Source organism: Lycorma delicatula, chromosome 8, assembly GCF_047948215.1.
Source record: "Lycorma delicatula isolate Av1 chromosome 8, ASM4794821v1, whole genome shotgun sequence".
In the NCBI taxonomy this organism is placed as follows: Eukaryota; Metazoa; Arthropoda; class Insecta; order Hemiptera; family Fulgoridae; genus Lycorma; species Lycorma delicatula.
The window spans coordinates 117,267,452-117,284,657 of record NC_134462.1 but is presented as its reverse complement, the minus strand read 5'-3'; the positions used below and the strand labels follow the sequence as shown (position 1 = coordinate 117,284,657).

Genomic DNA, 17,206 nt, shown 5'->3' with positions numbered 1-17,206 from the left:
TTTTAAGGGCTACTTAAGACTGTTCTGTCCAAGGAGCTAGCAAAATAGATTAAATTTTATGTCTGTATATTTACAATTTTTTTGAATTATTTATTTTTTTCTAGGTTAAAATCTGTCTAAATGTAATCCAACATGTTATAAGTGAATAAGCAGTACGTATAAGTGGAATTTTTATGTTAATAAAATCTATTAACTGATAAATTACTATGAAGTAATTTACATTACTTCAGTAATTTACTTAAATTACTTAATTTACTTAAATAGTAAATTTACTTAATTCTTTACCGAATCACCTCAATAATGTAAATATGATTTAAAAAAACTTCTCTCATTGAGTGGGCATTAACTATAACGTAATAGGTACTAACAGGATTCATGTTGGATTTATACTGGCAGTCCAGACAATTATAACATGATTATAGTTATTATTTTAATGTCGATAATTATTGTAAATCAATAAATAATGTATTGTTGAATGGTTAAAGCTTAGTTATTTATTTTCTTTATGTAATTGTTGCAACAAGATATTAATTGTGTAATACGTTGTTGTAATTAAGTATAGTTTTGTTTCTTGAATATAGTTTTAGTTACTAAATCTAATACGTTACAAATATTAAAGAAATAATTTGTTCATTAGTTTTTAAATATATAGTTTTTGTTAAGTTAATTTTTATAATTGTACTACTATTATAACTATTATAAAAACTAATAATATCTTTAGTTGTGACATAAAATTGGTTATTGCATTAACCACTTAATAATGTAATAATAATTCTTTAGTATATCTGTCGACAGACTTAGGTCTGACGGATGATCATGTAAGTTTTAAATTATAAATAAATATAAAATATGTACTTATTATTGTAATATGTAAAATATGTAATCTTATTTTATTCGTCACGTTACCTCTCCACCTTGAATAAGATTTAAATAGAAATGCAATAGATGAGAAGTAGTCGCAGGGTTCTTTTAATATAAAAGGATGGCGATATCGTCTGCTAAATTACAATGTTATAAGTTTAAGGAAGGTATTATTTTAAGAAGTTTTTATGATAAGTGAAATAACCAACACAAATCACAAGATATCCGTTAAATTGACATCCTTAACAATAATCAGCATTTAATCCCAAGCTTACTAATGAAAATAATGCGGTTTTATATTCCCTTATTCGCAAAACCAATTATTCTGTCGGATATCCGCATTCAAAATCCGAAGAAATTAAGGTAATTAATCAGCCTTTTTAGGAATACCATAGGGTCAACAGAACAATCAAAATCTGCTTAGTAAGCAGTATTACTCTCAAAGATAGAATCTCTAATATTAATATTAGATAAAATAAAAAAAACTTATTTATAAAATAAAAAATATTAAAAATCTGTATTACTAATTTTAAATTTACTTTTTAATTTTTTGTGTACATAGGTTTAGAAATTATAGAGAATCTTTTAAATCGACTGCAGTTTTTATTTTAACAAGGCGGTTATAAGATTTACCCGGATCTAAAAACAGACCTTTCTGAAATATACACTTTCAGTACCTTATAATTAAACCGGTGTTTGTGAATACAGTAAATAATATGATCTAAAGGGAATTTTTTTAAAGTTTATGTTGGTATATCTGCTCTACTGCTAATATCACTGACTGATGTGTCATATTACCAATCTGGCAAGGTGGCCGCTACTACAGTAGAGAAAGCTTTTTATGTGCTGGAATTAGCCAAAACAAATTCTGTTACTGTCGTGCACCGACGTTTTAGAACAAAATATGGTAATCACCACCATCAAGAAGTTCAATCTAGAACTGGAATAAATAGTTTCAAAACACAATATCTGTGTAAAAAGAAAAGTGCTGGAAGACTTCCTGTTTCAGAACAAATTGTTCGTGTTGGTAATGAGAAATCGACTAGATCAGCAAGTTTAGAGTTGCAAATTCCTCAACCGACTGTGTAGAAAATTCTGCGGAAACGTTTTAAAATGGCGCCTTGTAAATTATAGTTAGTACGTAGTTTAAATGTAGATGATAAACGTAAAAGTTTTTGTGTGGAGTAGCAGAAATGTATTGAAAATGATGATGGCTTTTTTCATCGCCTAATTTTCGATGATGAATGTACGTTTTACATTACCGGAAAAGATAATAGACATAATGTATGAATATGGGATACAGAAATCCGAAGAGAAAGTTTACAACATATACGCGATTCCCCTAAAGTGAACGTGTTTTTAGCTGTGTCTCGTGAAAGGGTGTACCGTTCTTTTTACACGAAGTGACAGTAACCGCAGTAATTTATCTGGTCATATTAAGCAAATGGCTAATGCCTCAACTCCAGGAAGATAGTGACAACTTCGTTTTTGTGTAAGGTGGAGCTCCGCCTCACTGGCCGTTACAGGTCGCAGATAATCTGGATGAACCTCAGACGATGGATTGACCGTGCAACTGAGGAAAACATGGGGTTTTTGGCCACTATGTAGTCCATAACACCTAGCGACTGCTTTTTATGAGGTTATGTAAAAGACAGAGTTTTTGTACCGCCCCTTCCTGTTAATATTAACGAATTAAAATAACGCTTCACAAATGATGTTGCTACTGTTAACCGGTGTTTATGACGAATTTGACTACCGCGTTGATATCTGTCGTGTTACAAACGTGAACATTTTTTTAATAAAAACTTAAAGAATTCTTCGATATAACCATGTAAGTAATCATCTCAACTCTTAAAAAATAAATTTTTAATAAGCTATCAAAAGTGTATATTTCATTTGTAATCGCCCTGCATTTTACATAAGTTTGGCTCGGCCTTAGAATGAAATATAAAGAGGTATTAAGTAGCATTACAGATTTAATCACTTTACTTAAGGATTACAGAACATGAAATCGTTTTAACGTTTGTTGTTTTAATTATGTTAACAAATTTTTGTTAACAATATGAGACTGTTGTCTTGTATTCTTTTTCAATATTTTTTAGAATTAAAACCGTACAGTTAATTTAAAAATTTAATTAATTTTAAATGAATTCCTTATATTAACATAATAGTATGTAATGACATAAAAGTTTTAAATAATATTTTTTAAATTTATTTTCATGATTCTTTACGATAAATTATACATTTTTTTTATTTATTTTCAATTGTGGAATTAATTGAAACTTGTCGTTTCAAATCAGTGCAAAAGCTGATCTTTGAAGTCGACAATTCTGAGGTTTAAATTTTAGTCAAATTTAACTGCTTTTTTGTACGGATTTGAATATTAGATTATGAATACCGGTGTACTTTGGTGGTTGGGGTTCAATTAACCACACGTCTCAGAAACGGACGGTCTAAGTCTGTACAAGACTACACCCCATTCTCACATCATCTTATCATCCTAATATCATTGGGCCGTGGGGGTGCTGCTTATTGTTCACTTGTTGAACAGAATGCAACGTACAAATAAGGAAAATAAATCGGGTGGAACTGTGTCGGTGCGCACGGCCGTTGGTTTAACGTGAAACGTTACAGACCTTGGATAAAGTTCCTCCAGGCTACAGACCGGCCAACTTATATGTAGAGTTAAATGGGGGAGCCACCATCGTATTTTTTTTTGAACAAAACTTAAGTCTCCAATGGAAAATTTTAGTTCCTTCATTTGGCCAACTCTACAGATAAATTGGTCGCTCTGTATGTCAGCGAGTAACTTTTAGTGTATTAGATTGAAATAAAAACGAGAAATTAACTGCTTACTAAATTTAATTTTAACATAAAACAGACACTAAATGGGTATATGATATTTATTTCGACTAATATTCGACGACAATTTTGTTTAACATCTATCTATGATATGAGAAGTAAGAGACATAAAGCGTAATAAACAGCGGTAGAGATGTTCGCGCCGTTGTCGTCGTTTACTGAGCGCGCTGTGCCAGGCTTTGCGACGCTCCCGAAATATTTTCGCTCGCTGGGTATCGGACATTGGGGTATCTGTGCGATAACCTCCATAACCTCCCCTTTCCAAAGATATGCGTAATTTATATTCCGGCTGGCTTTTGCGTGGGCTGAGGATGACATATTGAACTTTTGTAGTTTTTTACAAACTTTATTTTGTAACTTAACTTTGTTTACTTTAATTTATTGTCCAAAATACATTTATTATTACTTAAATCGATCTATCTTGACAAAGTCCAAACACAAACACACGAATCACCGCGCTATTAGGTCTATGTCTTGAACTACACTGCATGGAAAGGAGCGAGAGAGTTACTGATTTATAAAAATTTGTATGATTTTAATCACTTTTTTCTTAAAATTAATATATTTAAATATATATATATATTTTAAGCAAGTGGTAAAGTTATGGAAAACTTTTTCCGAGAGTCCATGATGTTGTATACCTACAATTAAACAGTATTTGTTAAAACTACATTAATTTTTCCCATATAAAAATTAATGTATTGATATTTGTTGATTGTTTTGTTAAAAAAAAAAATGTAGTTTCTATATTGATAATTTTTAGTTAATATAATAAATATATTATCTATTATTTAAATGTAATCTCTTCTTCTTTTTTCAATTAGTTACAAAGGTGCTACGAATAAACGAAAATTAATATAATTTACATTTTAAAAAATCAACAAATCTTAATCAAGTTTTATTATTATCGTAATAACTTTGTTTTGTTTTTGTTTTTTTGAAATTCTAAATCTTTAAAATTACTTTTGAAAAATTAGTCCATTTAGTCTGCGAAAATGCTTAAACGGTTACCTATCATTAGATGTATTTCGAATAATATCTTATACCTTCGAAATTGCTGTTTGTATTTTCTTCAAAATTATTTAAAAGCGATCAAATTAATTATTTATTTGCTGGATGATATTAATAAAAAATAAATAATAAATAGTAATAAATCATGTGTAAGCACTATACAACTATTATTCATAAATTAGCTACGCCTACTCAATCTACCGATGAATGAATTATTTCATTTGGCCTACACTAACAGTCAAGTAAAATGTTGTCCGATAATTTAGATGAAAATTTTACATACATAAGTATTGTCCTGATTAGGTAGTGTTGATAAAATCAATAACGCACTCTTTATAACACGAGTTAAATTATCGGTTTATTAATTACGTATTATTTAAAATAATTACGTAAAGATTTAACAGGTGGTAATTAACAGACAGCTACGGAATATTTAACGCTTTCTTATAGACGCTGGGTAAAAAAAAATGACAAGAGTATATTATATTGGTTGAACATCGACTATATAACATAAGAACTAGATAGCTACAAAAGGATTTTGATTTATACGTGGATTTTTTTTTAAGGCACGCCCCTGGGCGTGCAAGGCTGTTGTAATCAAGGCTTAAGACGGGAGTTGTTATCGAGTCTAACCCGTCATTAAACAGGAGTTACTAGTGATCTCTTCAATAAGAAAATGAAGATATTCTGCGCAACCCTAATTGATTGTTTCAGTAATTACACCGGAATGCCATTATCACCTTTATACTTTCAATTTATACCTAAACGTAATGAGAACGGAGGTTTTAACTCATTTTCTTTTATCGGATTTTTATTTATGTAGACTATACGTGTAGACAAACCTCTTATTTCAAGAACTCATTTCGTTCTTTAATTGCTTTCCAAACTAACGTTTTGTTTTTATTTTGATTTCATATTTATTATTTTTGTTTATAACTTGTAAAACAAACATGATTTATTTTCATTCCTTACAATATTACTTTATATTCTTCGAACCGAGTCGATTAGTAAACTATAATTGTTTTTCAATGCATAATAGGCGAACACAATTTTCTTATATACATATTTTTTCCGCAGTTAACATGTGGGTAATTATTATATATATCTAAGGAAGAAAGAAAGTGGTTTCTGCGATATAATTCCTGAATTGGTACGCTTCTCCAGCACCGCTGGAGAAGCGTACCTAAAAAGCGTTTCTAAAAATTTAGAAACTTGGTTTACGAAAAACTACATTTCGGTAAAATTATCCAATAATAAAATTAATAATATCTTTTATTATTTTTATATCAATAATAAGGCTGTACAGGGTAGATTATTTAAAATTATAATAGATATAATTAGGAATGTCAGGATTTAATGTGTAATACAAATTAATATATTTACAATTTATGAGACCAGAAAAATATAATTACATATCGAACAAACAATAGCAAGTAAACGTGAGAAGTGTAGCATTATCGATCTTATTTTCGGAAAATCTCTCCAACATAGTTTACAAATAAATATTAAAAATTAGAAAGAATAAAAACCAGCTCGGTTTCATTATGAAAAAAGAACTTGTGTTAATTTTACGGCTAAGAAAAACAAAGCTAACTTACTTGAGAGATGTCCGTAGGTTTTGGATAAAAATTAAATAACGCATTAATATATTTAAAATTTTATTGAAAACCGGGTTGAAATTTTAAGAAATATTCACGTAAAATACGTGTGGAGTACCACTAACTAAAGTCAGAAGATAAGAAAACACGGTATAATTAAAAAGGAATGAGAAAAGGATGTAGTTTATCCTTTTTGATTTATAACTTATAAACAGGAAAATTAATAAATAAAGATCTAAGAGAAGCTTCATATAACTAAGAAAAATATTAAAAATGTTGACTCTCAGAAGATATTTTTTTTAATGCAAACCAAAAATTAGTTAAAAAAAAATTAATTGTTTTTATTTTTGGAGATAAATTTTTATTGAAAATTTACAATATAAATATAAAATATTATATACTGGTTATTTACAATAATATTTATTAAAATATACTAGAAATATATGAGAAAAGATTTTCACCCTCGGTTATAAAATTAAAAACACACAAAGCACGGAAAACAAAAACAAAAAATAAGATTCACTCAAGCATTTTCTATAGAAAAAAAGTCTGAATATTAAATATGCTTAGGAATCGTTTCTTTAAAGATATTTCTGCCACATTTAACGCTCTAAAGTAGAAAAAAATTTAATGCAAAAGCTAAATACGCTTACTTATTAAATGCGTTATTAGTTAAATAGATAGTGACAGAAATAGTTGACTTGGCTTTCATGGTAGTTGACCTAGAATCTATATCAACCACTATCTTGACTCTGTACAATATTCGGAAAGGAAAAAATCCTTAAGACAGTGCACGGGTACATATGGGAACCGCTGTAAGCTCTAATAAAAGAGCGGATACCCTGCCGATTACCAGATGATGTAACCACGATCCACAAGTAAAACTGAGATGACTGACCTGATTTCCGTAAAACTAATGCAAGAAAAATGAAATGCAAAATAAGTACAATGGAACGTCTCACAGTAGTAGTGATAATCATGTCTGGAAAGAAATCCATGTAAACCAATTCATACAGTTGTATCAGTTTATTTTTGAGTCGACCGATCACATCAAATCTCTTTGAAAAATAGCTTGTTTGTATCAGCTTAAAGCCTTCTCTTCGATAAATAATCCTATCCGCGATTATTAATTCGGCTATTCCACTACATCTTTCTTTCTTTTTTCTTTCTTTTTCCTGTTTAGCCTCCGGTAACTACCGTTCAGATAATACTTCAGAGGATGAATGAGGATGATATGTATGAGTGTAAATGAAGTGTAAGTCTTGTACATTCTCAGTTCGACCATTCCTGAGATGTGTGGTTAATTGAAACCCAACCACCAAAGAACACCGGTATCCACGATCTAGTATTCAAATCCGTGTAAAAATAACTGTCTTTACTAGGACTTGAACGCTGGAACTCTCGACTTCCCAAATCAGATTTGGGAAGACGCGTTCACCACTAGACCAACCCAGTGGGTTATTCCACTACATCAGCACTTCAAAACATAACATTACTCGAATATGATTCGGAAGATTGATCATATTCGGTGAAATATTTTTAAATGTAAACCGATTGCAAAATGTTCTTTCGATTAAATAAAAAGTCACTAATTATTTAATTTTACTATTAATTTACACTTAAATATTATCAGCTACTACAAAATCCTACATATAACTGTTATATATAAATGTATATTACTCGGCAATAAATTGTCAGTTAAAAGGTAGCTTCGTTCCTTTCAGAATCATAAATTCTACCAACCGTTTATTATTTTTTTTAAATTCAAATACATCATATTTAAACAAAAAAAAAATAATTTTAATAGAGGTTCATGCCCAAAAAGAAACAGTGCAATTAAAAAAAATAATATTTAATTCAAAAACAAATTGAATAAAATTAAATTAATACAAAATAAATTATTTCAGTACTAAATAACTTTTTTTCTCTTTCTACACTTAGCATGTAAGATAAAAACTATAGTCTGATATATATTAACCTTTTTAACGACATAGATTATTGACATTATACTTTTCACTAAAAATATATAAAAAAAGAAGACGTTAATATAAAAGACATTTCCTATACGCATTCACAAATATACACATTAAAAAGAAGTGCATTAAGTAAACTGGATATTGTGTTTCCCTAATCTGATTTAGTAGCTAGTTTAATTGAAGAGGAATGTATCCTGTCGAAACGAACGATTATTAAAGGATGTTATACGGTCCAGTTATCCGGTAACACAAGAAGTTAGTAAAAATTGAAGAAGAAACTTGTTTCAGGGCTGAAATTCTTAATATATATATATAAGGAATAGGATATACACATTGGCGACTACAGCACACAGAAACAAACACACATAGGACCTCCCTTTTCCGGTAATATAAGACTTCTGATTAAAATGACCAGATTTCTTTTGACGAACCGAGCCTAACTAAGATTAACTACATTTCATTCGATCGTTGTCAGATTTGACATCTCGTAATACTATTAATAAATAGCAGTAAATGTAATGATATACGTAACACTTTTATTCGTATATATATATATATATATATATACAAACATAATATTAAAAATATTTTAAATAAATTTAAAAAAAGTAAGTCAATAAACAGATAAGAATGATTTTTAAAAAGAAGTCAGTGTATCATTTTTTAACATTAGTTAATTTTATCAGTATAAAATTAGTAAATAGTATCCGTGCCAGCGTTCATAGCACATTTAACTTGCTGGTTAAAATTAAAATTGACATTTATCACAAAAATACACGTACAATTAAAAAGTTAAATTACACGTAAATGTAAAATTACATGTTAAATTATAATGTAAAACTGTAGGAAGCAATTAAATTTTAAATAAAAATATTAATTGTAATTACGGAGACATCAGCAAATTTAAGAAGAAGAAAGCGTGCCCAATGATGCAGTTACATTAATAAAACGTTTATAAACGGTAAATAAATTTTTGAGTGAAGTTGGAAACGGACATACAAACAAATTCAGAGATGTATTTCATAAATATTAATAAAAAAATAAATTACATGTTTTGCTGAATGTGGGCATCGACAATCAGAAAAGGATAAAATCACCAGCAAAGTTGTCAGACGTAAAGGTGTATAAATCTTCAAATCTCTACGAATTCTTCCTGTATCAAAACTTTTCTTCCGATTCGTTTCCGGTGACACTGCTGGTTCTAAACGAGGGTGTTTACGTGAGCCCTGTGCCCAGATAAATTTTGCTATTTGCATGACGAATAATTAATCTCTTAAAAAATAGCAAGCCAGCCACCGGAAAGCAACCCCACTACAGGGCTACCGCCTCTGAAGGTCCGGTGAAACAGGCATAAAATATGTCCTGGCAGAGAGCGGATGCGCAATCTCTGCACTGACTCTGGGCTTCTATTCACCGAAGCTTTCATGGCTTCCATGCTCCGACATACAACGGCATCTTACTATGTTTGCATTCGCGAGAGGCATGCTGAACGGAATTTCCTCTCTTACACCTGCAATCATATCGATCCTGTCTGCGGCACATCGCGAGGTTCTCTGTCAATAGTCTCGAAAATTAAGTAACTAGAAGAGATTCTGGGAAACGGTTTGAAACAGAATCGTTTTCAACATGAAATTGCAACGGTACATGATGTGTAATTATCCTCCTTTCTACCGAAAATATTTATTTTGAATGTAGGCTGGGAGCCTAATAGTATACAAATCTTGAACGGATTTGAATACTAGATCGTGGATACCGATGTTCTTTGGCGGTTGGATTTCAATTAACCACATGTCCCAGGAACGGCTGAGACGAGACTGTACAAGACTACAGTTTATCTACCTTTGTTCGTATCATCCTCATTCATTCTGTGAATTAATACCTTACGGTGGTTCCGGAAGTTAACACAAAAAGAAAGAAAAGGTCGGGGATGGCCATTTTTACCCCGATCTGAACACTTTAATGATTACTATCTAAAACACGGATACGGGTTTTTCACTAAAGTTTTTCCCGTTCAAATCTATATTGAAATCATGTGAAATATCATGCCATCCGAAAAATTAAAGTTAAATTCAATATGTCTTATCTAAAATGGCTGACGTTCATTTCAAACAACTGAGAATAGTTTCTTCGATACAGTAATCAACTACACTTATTCTGCTAAAGTAGTCACTCTCGGTTTTCTATATTTAACCGTTTCCAGACTTTCCGAACACTGTATATTCAGTTGGTAAATTGATAAAAATTAGAAAATATTAAAAAATAAATATTTAATTTGATAAAATAACCTTGTTATAAAGCTAAATATAAACGAAAAGAACATTTCATTAAATAATATTTTTGAATAATTCAAAATCGAAAACAATTGTTTGTACTAATACTAACTAACATCGGCCAGATAGCATTTGCACGATAACCGAGCAGTTAAGTAATTTAACATAGTCTGGTTAAAAGGTAGATCAATAGTAGGATTGTACAAAGAAATGGCCATTACTAATTCTACTAGTTTTAAACAAATGAGCGTATGATGAAATGAAAAAAATTAAAAAATCAGCAGATGATAAGAAAGAAAATACAACAGATTTGTCACAAAAATTTAGTCAAATAATATATTTTATTACTGTTATTTTTATTCAGAATTTAAGCGGCTATGATTGTTATCTAATAATAAATGTCTAGAACTTTAAAAGTTTCTGCATGAAGCGTTTTTCTTTAAATCAGTTGGTCTACGGAAACTGGTTAATTTAACAAAAGGTTTATTTTTAATTCACAATTTTTTCCGCATTGCTACTTCCTGAACGAGTCCAGTTTTCTTAAAACCATTAGGTTTTTAAGCGCTTTCAATAAGATGCGATTGATATTGCTATTTGACAAGCAAATGTATGTTTGTTATTAAATGTATATACATATTTTTGTAGGAATCAAAATTTTCGGTTATTTTTCCACACATATTGCCAAGTTCTACAAATAAATAAAAATATATTGGAATGTTAAAATTCAACCAACAAACACACAAAATTAACTTAATACCTAAAATTAAAAATCGATAGTTTGCAATCACGTCAGAACAATAAATAATATTTTAATTATGTTAGCTCCTCGATATTGTAACCGAATAAAATTATACTGTTGAGTTCTAATTAACAAACTATACTTGTTTTGACGAACCAGTGATGAACCTGCGTACGAAGAACAGAATATGTAACTGTTTACGGTCTTGAGACACATCGCATGAGGTATCCGTAAACAACCGAAATCCGTTAAATAAAATATTCTACCTTAATTTATTTAGTTATTTAAGATAAAAAAAGACAAGAAAATAATTTAAAAAATCATATTATTGAATAAAAATAAAATTAAAAGTAATAAAATAGTTTTTTATATGCAGTTTAAAAAAAAAAAATTATATCTTATGATTATATAAGATAATCTTTATATGCATTTCATATAATTTATGGAGAGGAATAACTGAAATATTGATTATGCCATGACTAAGTGGTTTAGACAACCTCAAATAAGGAATTCACGAAGTAGTACAGCTGTTTAGAAAAATACACAGCTGTTTAGTACAACTGCAAGAATAATAAGCATCCCACGCGCCGGGCTTACTGGTGAGCATGCAGGTGTTTCCTATTGCCTCCTTCACTATTCGATAAACCTTTCTGTATCCGAATGCTAATACCGCTAAAAAAACAAACGGTATTCTTATTTTGTATATTCTCGAGTTTGGATATATAACTAACATCATTACCGTCAGAAAAAGCAACTACGATTAGAGCCGTTTATCAGATGGTTTATATATGTGTTACATCCATAAGAAATAGATAAGCTGTACATTGTCTTCATTTATAATGGAAATGTTTTGTTATAAAGGTACAATATTCTCATGTAATTATCATCCGTTCCTAAAAAAAATGTCTAACACATAATCATTATGCATATCACAAAAATATACGGAATAATTTAGTTTCTTTATATCCGAATACAAATGGTGTATAAATAATTTTAACTGTTGATTAAAAAAAAAACCAATTCAAATTTTTTATTTTAGTTTTGTAAAGCCATAAAATACCGGACGAAAACATTTCTCCTAAAACTTTATACATTCAAAAATTTCAAACCGTGATGTTCTTTCACAAACCAACAAAACTACAATGAAAAGAAAGAATTTCTCGGTTGATGACCTAAGAAAATTTGTATTTTAATGTTACGTTAATTTTTTTATATAAAAAACAAAAAAAAAACGAGCTTGTATAGTGTTAAGAATAAATTATATGGTATGTTAAATAAAAGTTAAGTACAATAAATTATGTCTCGAAATATTTTTTTTTTAATTACCTAAATTAATTTATTTTATGGTATTATAATACGATTTATTTATAAATTGTATAAAATAAAAAAACGCTTTATGTTAAGTTTGTTGTAAAAATGCTTGTTTGTCACAGTAATAATATTGAGTAACTTTTACCACATTTTATATGAGAAAAAAAATGAAACCTGTAAACATTTTTGAAAATTCTTTTCTATTTGTCACATATGAATATTTTTTTAAAAAAATTATCAAAAAAACTGTGTTCGCACCTGTATACTTGTTTAACTGTGATAATTACTAACTTGTATTCAGAATAACAGGAAAATCGTTAATTCAGTACAAAAGAATTTTAATTTACCTTAGACTTTTTACCGGAAGCACAGGTTTGGTTAGATTCTAAGGAAAAAATAATAAAATTTAAGTTGAAAGCAAAAATAAAATAAACATTTTATTTACTTTTAACGCATTCGTTCCTTGTATATTATTTCAGAAACCATTCCTTTTATTCGGTGTTAATTTTTTAACTTCAAAATATTACAAAATTTATTACTTCTTACTTCGTCGTCCATTAACTTTTGCAGATAATTTAATTTTTATTTAAAAATTTTTCAATTTTTTACTAATTTAATTAAAAACTTACTAAATAGAATCCTTAATATAAAGACAGCTCTGATGACCGATAATCAAAGAAATAAATTAATTAACTTTAGAGATATCTTAATTAATCTTTTTATTTTATTTTAAAAGACTGTGCCAAAGTCTCCTTGATTTGATTTAAAACTCTTCCTTTTGATTTATATTTTGAACCGGTTTGATTCAAAACAAAAATTTTATTAATCCTTGGTTTTTTTTAACATTAATAAAAAAATGGTAAAATTAAATTATAGATTTTAGATTTTAAGAAAAGTAAATTTCAGATATAGAGTATTTGTAGAAGAATCAGATTAATAAAAGAAGAAAATAAGGTAAGGCAAGTTAATTAAAAAAAAACAGTTGATGAATATAGCCTATTCCCTATCCTTAAATTAAATATGAAGGAAACAAAAAGAAAAGATTTATGTTAGCAAAACATGGACGTCAGAGAAGTCATAAAAATAGAGAAAAGAATATGACCGCGTATCATGACTTTCCCGGTTATTAATAACAAAAATTAAAACAGCTAGAGCCATAAATATATATATATATATATATATATATATATAAATTTTTAGAGGAGGAAAAAGAAAAGTTTTTCTAAAAATATTCATATGTAGGTTAAACTCCATGTACAGGAACCAAACAGCAACAGTAGCAATTGAAGAACATAAGAAAGAAGCCATAATAAGAAAGGGAGTCCGACAAGGATGTTCTCTATCTCCGTTACTTTTTAATCTTTACATGGAACTAGCAGTTAATGATGTTAAAGAACAATTTAGATTCGGAGTAACAGTACAAGGTGAAAAGATAAAGATGCTACGATTTGCTGATGATATAGTTATTCTAGCCGAGAGTAAAAAGGATTTAGAAGAAACAATGAACGGCATAGATGAAGTCCTACGCAAGAACTATCGCATGAAAATAAACAAGAACAAAACAAAAGTAATGAAATGTAGTAGAAATAACAAAGATGGACCGCTAAATGTGAAAATAGGAGGAGAAAAGATTATGGAGGTAGAAGAATTTTGTTATTTGGGAGGTAGAATTACTAAAGATGAACGAAGCAGGAGCGATATAAAATGCCGAATAGCACAAGCTAAACGAGCCTTCAGTAAGAAATATAAGTTGTTTACATCAAAAATTAATTTAAATGTCAGGAAAAGATTTTTGAAAATGTATGTTTGGAGTGTCGCTTTATATGGAAGTGAAACTTGGACAATCGGAGTATCTGAGAAGAAAAGGTTAGAAGCTTTTGAAATGTGGTGCTATAGGAGAATGTTAAAAATCAGATGGGGGGATAAAGTGACAAATGAGGAGGTATTGCGGCAAATAGATGAAGAAAGAAGCATTTGGAAAAATATAGTTAAAAGAAGAGACAGACTTATAGGCCACATACTAAGGCATCCTGGAATAGTCGCTTTCATTTTGGAAGGACAGGTAGAAGGGAAAAATTGTGTAGGCAGGCCACGTTTGGAATATGTAAAACAAATTGTTAGGGATGTAGGATGTAGAGGGTATACTGAAATGAAACGACTAGCACTAGACAGGGAATCTTGGAGAGCTGCATCAAACCAGTCAAATGACTGAAGACAAAAAAAAAAAGGTTAAACTCAGCAAATATGCTTAAGTAAAGTTTTCTCTAAATTTAACCCCCCTCCCCGTAAAATAAAGGCTAAAATAAAATTTTCAAAAAACCTTTTCTGTATTTTACGTCGGGGGGGGGGGCTATAATTTAATAGTAAACATTTTTTTATAGTTATATATGTATATACCGGGTGATCCATTTAAATTGATACACATTTATATCTCAAAAACTACACATTTTAGGAAAAAATATTTCCTATTAAAGTTTTTCCGTTTCAAGGGGGAAATACGTTCACAACCTATGATGTCCTTGATAAGATCAAATAAAGGTCATTTCATGGTCAACTTAATTTTTTCTTTAAACAAGAATCTATATTTTTTATTGAAGAATAGAATTTTTTGCGAAATAAAATTAAAAAAATTTCATTTCAGATTTTCCTTTCTAAAATTGATAGTTTTTTAGTTATTCATCTTCAAAAATGCAGTAGGCCTATAAACTGGTGCTTTTAGTTTCATTATTTCTGGGCCAGCTGTCGAGTTACATCCAACTGATGTTAAATTGTAAATTAAAGAAAATTAAATTTTAAACAAAAAAACAATCAATTAAAGGATTAACCTATATAAAATCCATTTCGTTTTAACGCATATTTTTAATCAAATAATACAAACCGGTGTGCTATACAGCACACCGGTTTGTAGGTATGTGTTGCATGCTTTGGTCAGTTAAGTTATGTCGCCTATGAAAATATTTGCTTTAATGAATTAATGATACTTAGAATTTTTGTTTAATATTATCTATCTAAAATATTTACAAAAACTTATTCTACATAAATTACAGAAATAAATGTTCAAAATGGTGTCCTACTTCTATGCATTTTTCGATACGTTTTAAAAACGACCCACGAACATTTAAAATAATTTTCCACCTGATATCTCTACAAAGGTTTGTTATACACTCATTCACGTTTTCCAGAATAGTTGGTACTTCTAGGTAAATCTTTCCTTTAAGGTAACCCCATAAAAAAAAGTCTACTGGAGTAATGACGAGGAACGAGCCGGCCAATGAACTGGACCAGCTCGACCAATCCAACGATTATTGTATTCGCGGTCCAAAATTACTCCGATAACAATTGAATAATGTGCAGGAGATTCATAATGATGAAACCATATCGTTCTTCTTTTCCCCAAGGATAGTTCATCAAGCAGTAAAGGCAAATGATTTTCTAAAAAATCTGCGTGTTTCTCTCCGATCAAAGTTCAATCAAAAAAATGCGGTGCGATTAATGTAGAGCTTATAATTCTGCACCAAACATTGATAGTCATTGGACATTGATGTTCTACTTCCCTTAGCCACCGTGGATTTTGCACTGCACAATAATGCATATCGTCTGTTTACTGCTCTATGATAAGTAAAACTTGATTCGTCGGAAAATAGAACAATAAGAAAAAAAAATTGAACAATTTGTACTTTTTTCCAGCGCCTATCGACAAAATACTACACAACAAAGTGAAATCTGCTACGGATGGAATTTCGTAGTTCGTTTTAATATTCTAAGAACACTGGTTTTTGATATCCCGGTGTCACACGAAATTCTTCTTGAACTAACATGAGGATCTACAATGACCACCACAGCCACCGCTATTTCATTGTTTCTGCCGTTACAGTATTTTGACGGTTCCTATTTTTTGGCTTCCGCACTTCTGGTATCACTAAACTGTTTTACAATTCTGTACACTGAAGAACAACTTGGAGTATTTCTACCGGGGAATCGTACAGCATACCATTTTGGTGACATTATCCGTAAAGCAAAATTACCTCAGTTTTTTCTCTAATTGTAAATCGTTCCATAATTTCCCATAAATAAAAACTAAATAATTTATTATTTATTAAGAGTTGACGAATAACAAAGTAGTAAAAAAATAAATTGAAGACACTGATAATACGTGCACTTTTACAAATGTCATTTGCAACTTGAACTTCACTTTTAGGCTATTTTAAAAAGTTCGCTGTAGTTTACATGCTTAACTTCTTTATCTTTATTTTTAATTATTGTTAGCATCATTATTGTTAACACTGATTTTTTTATTTATTTAAACCCTAATTTTTTTTTGTAATTACAAATCTAACATCAGCTGGATGTAACTCGTCAACTGGGCAAAACTTAATGAAACTAAAAACATCAATTTATTGGCCTACAACATTTTTAAAGATGAATAACTAAAAACTATCAATTTTAAAAAAAATTTAATTTCTTTTTTGCAAAGAATTCGAGTTTACAATAAAAAATATAGGTTCCAATTTAAAATAATTAAGTTGACGTTGAAATGACCTTTGTTTTACCTTATCAAGGATATCATAAGTTGTAAAC

At 29.5% G+C, this 17,206-nt stretch overlaps 1 protein-coding gene across 1 annotated transcript in view; it reads left to right on the top strand.

Moving 5' to 3' along the window:
* The first annotated feature begins 982 nt into the window (after positions 1 to 982).
* Positions 983 to 17,206, top strand: part of LOC142329519 (LIM/homeobox protein Lhx9-like) — a 152,544-nt gene continuing 136,320 nt past the window's right edge. The window contains exons 1-2 of the mRNA XM_075374193.1: positions 983 to 1,028; positions 1,604 to 1,946. Of these exons, the coding sequence (XP_075230308.1) occupies positions 983 to 1,028; positions 1,604 to 1,946 (389 nt within the window). The remainder of the gene's footprint in view (positions 1,029 to 1,603; positions 1,947 to 17,206) is intronic.